General features: G+C 37.2%; 1 protein-coding gene across 1 annotated transcript; it reads left to right on the top strand.

The window, feature by feature from the left end:
• The first annotated feature begins 246 nt into the window (after window positions 1–246).
• Window positions 247–4779, top strand: LOC131691463 (uncharacterized). The gene is made up of 2 exons (XM_058977877.1): window positions 247–322; window positions 3298–4779. The coding sequence occupies exons 1-2, from the start codon at window positions 308–310 to the stop codon at window positions 4666–4668; spliced, it is 1386 nt and encodes a 461-aa protein (XP_058833860.1). The 5' UTR covers window positions 247–307; the 3' UTR covers window positions 4669–4779.
• The last annotated feature ends 292 nt before the right edge of the window (window positions 4780–5071 follow it).

Below are 5071 nucleotides of genomic sequence, written 5' to 3'. Positions count from 1 at the left end.
TTGTCCTCAGTACCTGCGAACCGGAAGAATTTATGGCCGTTTTATGCTTCCGTTACAATCGACCTCCCTTTTCCTCCTAAGTCAAGCATGCAAAATGGTAGGGGTTGAAATACGAGGAAGGTCGAAACCGAAATGAGCAATTTTGAATATCGTTGTGGAGTCGCGGTCTACAAAATTAGTGGGAAATCACAGTGTGCCGAAAAACTGTGGCACTTGCAGTTTATACCGAGTCAGTCAAGCGTGTAACGCGAACCAGTAAGGACGTTGTACAATTGCAATTGTTTGGCCCAATAATTTGAGCTAGAAGATGAATAAATTTCTTGTAAGTGCGTTTAGTATTTAGTCTTAAGACAGATAGCTTTTTGTTACGGTTTCAGTGGAAGAGACAGTTTATGTTTCTAAAATCTTATGTGGCCATGAACAACAGCATGGGGAAGCACATTTTCTTCACTGCGGGAGGAACCAAAACTAAGATAAAGGAAAGCTCTATAAGTATATAAGAAGTGCATACACCTGTTTGTGGAATAAATTTCCTAGAACAAAGGGAAACTTATCAAAGATGTTGAATTTTGTGTAGTGTATTGTTTTAAGAAGCATCTTCTGCAATGTGTTACTCGCATATGATTATGTTTAGTAATATTGTCAGCTGAATTGTGTTATTATTATTAATTATTAATCTATTCGCGCGATTATGATAATAATTCAACACATTTACCAGTACAATTGAAATAACGTCAAATATTGAGCAAAGTCTCTATCGTCGTAAATTTTGCTGTCTCGGTCTTTATATGTGAGTAAAGATTTTGTTATGCACATTTGTCAATCACAGAAATTTGTTTCTTGAATTTATTGTCATCTTTCTCGTATTATTATAATAGCAATTTTCTTGATCTGATTAAAATTACAAACTTAACTAGAAACGAGTAGTTTTATTAAATAATTAGTACATTCTAAAAGAAATGTGTGTAATTACGAAAACAAACTGACAGAAATGTTTACTGCAGACGGATTCGGATTAGGCTACATGTTCATGAAAATATCTTACAACATATTGCTATGATCCAGTGATTCGTTAACCCTCAAAAAGGCAACCGGGTCTCAGAGGCCCAGCACGTTACAATTTTTTAGTTACAAAAAAATGTGTATGCAGTATAAGCTTGGGCATGGAAATTTTTATAAGTAGCTTTGAAATCTATAACAAAAATAAAGAATTGTGAAATTTTTATCTATGGAGTAATGCGCAGAAATGTTTGAATTTTTCACATGCACAAAAAGGCAAGCCGGGCCCGGCAGGCCTGGTGTGCATGCAATATTTATTAGGAATACCACGGGTTTTATACATTAATATTTAACTGAAAAAAACATTTTGATGAGTTAATCTTCATATTAGCAGAAATTTTTTTTATGTTTTGATTGATTATATCTTTTTACCTTTTCTTATAAGAAAAAAATCTTGAAAGTTTGAGCGAATTCTATACATTTCTTGTAAAAATAGCATACAATAATCACGTGTGTCATATTTTTTGGGTAAATACTTTTATTTCACCCACTGTGGTCTACTTGACAATTATTTGCATACAACATAACCCAACTCTGTCGTTATTGTCTATTTTTGTTGTCTATTCTTTGTGTTATAGTTGTCGTAATTATTCAAATTGTAGGATCTAAAAGCAACAAAAAAATGAAATTGCTATAAGACGATATGTCCATGTTTTCAATCGTCTCAAAGAATCTGAAATAATGGAAGAAATTCGAGCAAATTCAACAGCAGACGATTCCGAAACTGATTTGCAAAGCGAGGAAGAAGATGTGAATGATATTGCTTCCGACGACTCGGAAGAAAAATCTGAATATGTACTCCGGTTATACATCAGAAGAAATTAATAGCAACCCAGAAGCATTTATTGGCCGTGTTCAAACGAAATGGAGCTCAGAACCAATTGACAGTCGACGTGATCTTCCGAGTACTCAACTTTTGGAAAAAAAAATTGATCTTTTTGCATCCATCGCCTTATACGCTGAAATCGGGATTTGCTTATTGTTCGTACTCATCATCCTGTAATTCCGGAACCGGAAGTCGGATCAATTAGAAATTCAACAGAAGCCAATGAGAATGCTGTACCTTTCATTTGAAACCAAGTTTGTAAAAATCGGTAAAGAATTCGCTGAGAAATAGGTATGACATTATCTTAGGAACTTGGTAAGTTCACCCGGGGCATCAAGAACCGCCATGGCTGGTCAATGTGGTCGAAGTGCCTTCGGTGGGTCATTAATGATCTAGACATGCAAAGCCAAGTAATGTTGCACATATTTTAATATATATTGCATCATTTGGACATAATGGTGGTATCAGTTTCTATGGAAATTTGCTGTGTGATTGTACTCTTTAACACGTAACTCCAGAACCGAAAGTCGGATCAATAATAAAATTAATAGCAATCGATGGGAAGGCTGTACCTTTCATTTGAGACTACATTTGTACCGATCGGTCCAGCCACCTTTGAGAAAAATCGGTGAGATTGTTTGCCACATATATACTTCCATACATACATACACACATACACACACATACAGATATTTTACGATCTCGACGAACTGAGTCGAATGGTATAAGAGATTTGGCCCTACGGCTCTCGGTTAAAAAGTCGAAATTTCGACCGATTGCATAACCTTTCTATATGAGAACGGCAAAAAGGAGCTTAAATTTAGACGGGCCTGAGAGGCCCGACTTGCCCTTTAATGTTAGGATTTTAGCTTGCCTTCACAAGGGTTAAACATTTTGAAGGGATCTGATGTCTATACGTTCTGGATTAAATGCGTATCAACATCTCACTAAGAGCAAGGCATAAGTTAGTTTAAAATGAAGCATATTTCGTTTGGAATTATGAAAGCAATGCTATTCAAAATGTAGGAAATGTTAACTTGGGCATGAATTATTCGTTGTAGGGCTTTTATGAGTACATATTTAGTAATTGATTGAAATTATATTTAGCAACCTTAACTTTAATTTCATTCGATAATATCTCTAAATTGGTAATATATAATTCATAAAGCGCAGGAATTGGGTTTCATTAGTAACATTGGGTTTTATTGTTTTCCATATTTGCAATTTGTTCCCCCCTGATTAATCTTTGGGATTGAGGTTCTAAACACGATAGCTACCAACGAATATTTTGCTGTCACTAATTGCTTTTAAATGTGTTCTGTCCTGATAATCGAGAAATAATTATATAATAAACAACAAACGATCATCAACCATCCAAATTACTACTCAACTTACTATTACCTCTATTTCAGACGAACCTGCTTGTTGCACTGATATTGCTGGTGAACTTGACACTAGCGCTGCCTCCCAAAAATGTACCGAATGCGCACAATCGAACGAAACGTAGTTTTTTATCCTCATTCTTCTGGAGAACTACAACTGATCTACCAGCGACCGAAACAAACAACATCATAGAGTCGATTGAAAATCCGCAAACAATCTATGCCATACCTAAACCAGCCAACTCAAATATTCCTCCATCATTTGCACCTGTCTTACCTGTACAATATTTTATTTCTCCTACCGGGCAGCATTTCATTGCTGTGAAGCCTGTTAGCATTTCGGGAGCAAACTGGTTGACGGATAATTTGATTGAGAAACCCAAATCACAGACACCGTCGGATAAGCCATTGGACCTAAGTCCTAACGAGGTTTCCGAACTGAATCAACTGGCGCGAATGATTGGAGTGAAAGACCACCACGATTTGCCTCCACTAGAAGATGTCATGACATTGCTGGGGACAACATCGAAAAGCGAAACTATTAAAGCAATTCGGGATTACGCATCCACTCCAGGTGGATTGGAGTTGATTAAAGACTATGTTATGAGCTATCAGCCTATTAGAAGGATGGACTTTGGTGAAAAAGAACAGTCGAATAACGCCATAAATACAGATTTATATGAAGGTAAAGCCATGAATACGAACACGTACCCTCCAATCGGTTATGTACAAATAAATAAAGAACAACTTAACGATCAGTCCAACACCACAACACCTGCCCCAAGCACAGGATTTTTCGCTGGCCTCCGTTCGTTTTTCACGTTTGGTTCGTCTACCGACGAAATCAAAGACAGTGAAGAACCATCCAAACCTTCGTACACCGCTGCACCTACTGGTTACATACCTACAATCGGGTCGAACTATATTCCGCACTTTATCATCCCACTGCAGCCGCTGGTAGGCCACGAGCATTATCAAAACTTCGTACAGCCAGACTTTCAAGGATACCCGGTTGTTCCCGCCATTCAGGATATGAATCCGTTCGTGCTGAAGCCATACACCCCGCAATATGTGAGCAGTACCACATCTCCACTAGAACCGAAAGATTCGCAACGTAACGAAGCGCACATTTATCTCGAGGACGCACATAAGCAGGATATGCAAGCTAAATCCAGCATCGTTGAGCAACATCCTGTCCGAGCTTCACAGCCAGCGGAATCAACTGGCCAAACCCATAAGGGCAGGCTGGATGAAGCAGATTTATTAATTGCTGTGCCGCCATCCATACAGGATCGTTCCGACACAGGCAGCACTGAAAGTACTACCACAAACACTGCGACAGAGAGTGCAACGACGGTTGCACTAATAGAGGTCACAACACCGATTGTAAAGGACAATTAAATCGCATTGTGTCAAGACTGTAGCATTTATATGTACAATCTTAAACATTCGCAATAATATTTAGTCCAATTTATTCTGAATGAATTGTTATGATAATTCCTTTCTTATTTATTTCCCTGAAAATATAGAATAAAATATATAAAAGTTAATTGTGGTGTTTTACATCTTAGGCTAAAGCAGGATTTCTCATTCCCACATGGATTCAATGGCACCGGTATTTTGAAAAGTTTTTAGAAGCATTTTAATATCATGAAGCAGATTTCCAATAAATTGTTCTCGGATTTGAAACATAAATATGAAAAATCAGATGCTATTTATTTACAAGGTAAATGATAATACGACTTATTTATTAATCACAAACACGGAAATATCCACTGTTTAATATTGAAGGCGCAAGAAAATG

Source organism: Topomyia yanbarensis, chromosome 3, assembly GCF_030247195.1.
Source record: "Topomyia yanbarensis strain Yona2022 chromosome 3, ASM3024719v1, whole genome shotgun sequence".
NCBI lineage: Eukaryota > Metazoa > Arthropoda > Insecta > Diptera > Culicidae > Topomyia > Topomyia yanbarensis.
Note: the sequence above shows the minus strand (reverse complement) of the source record. Positions and strands in the feature narration are given on the sequence as shown.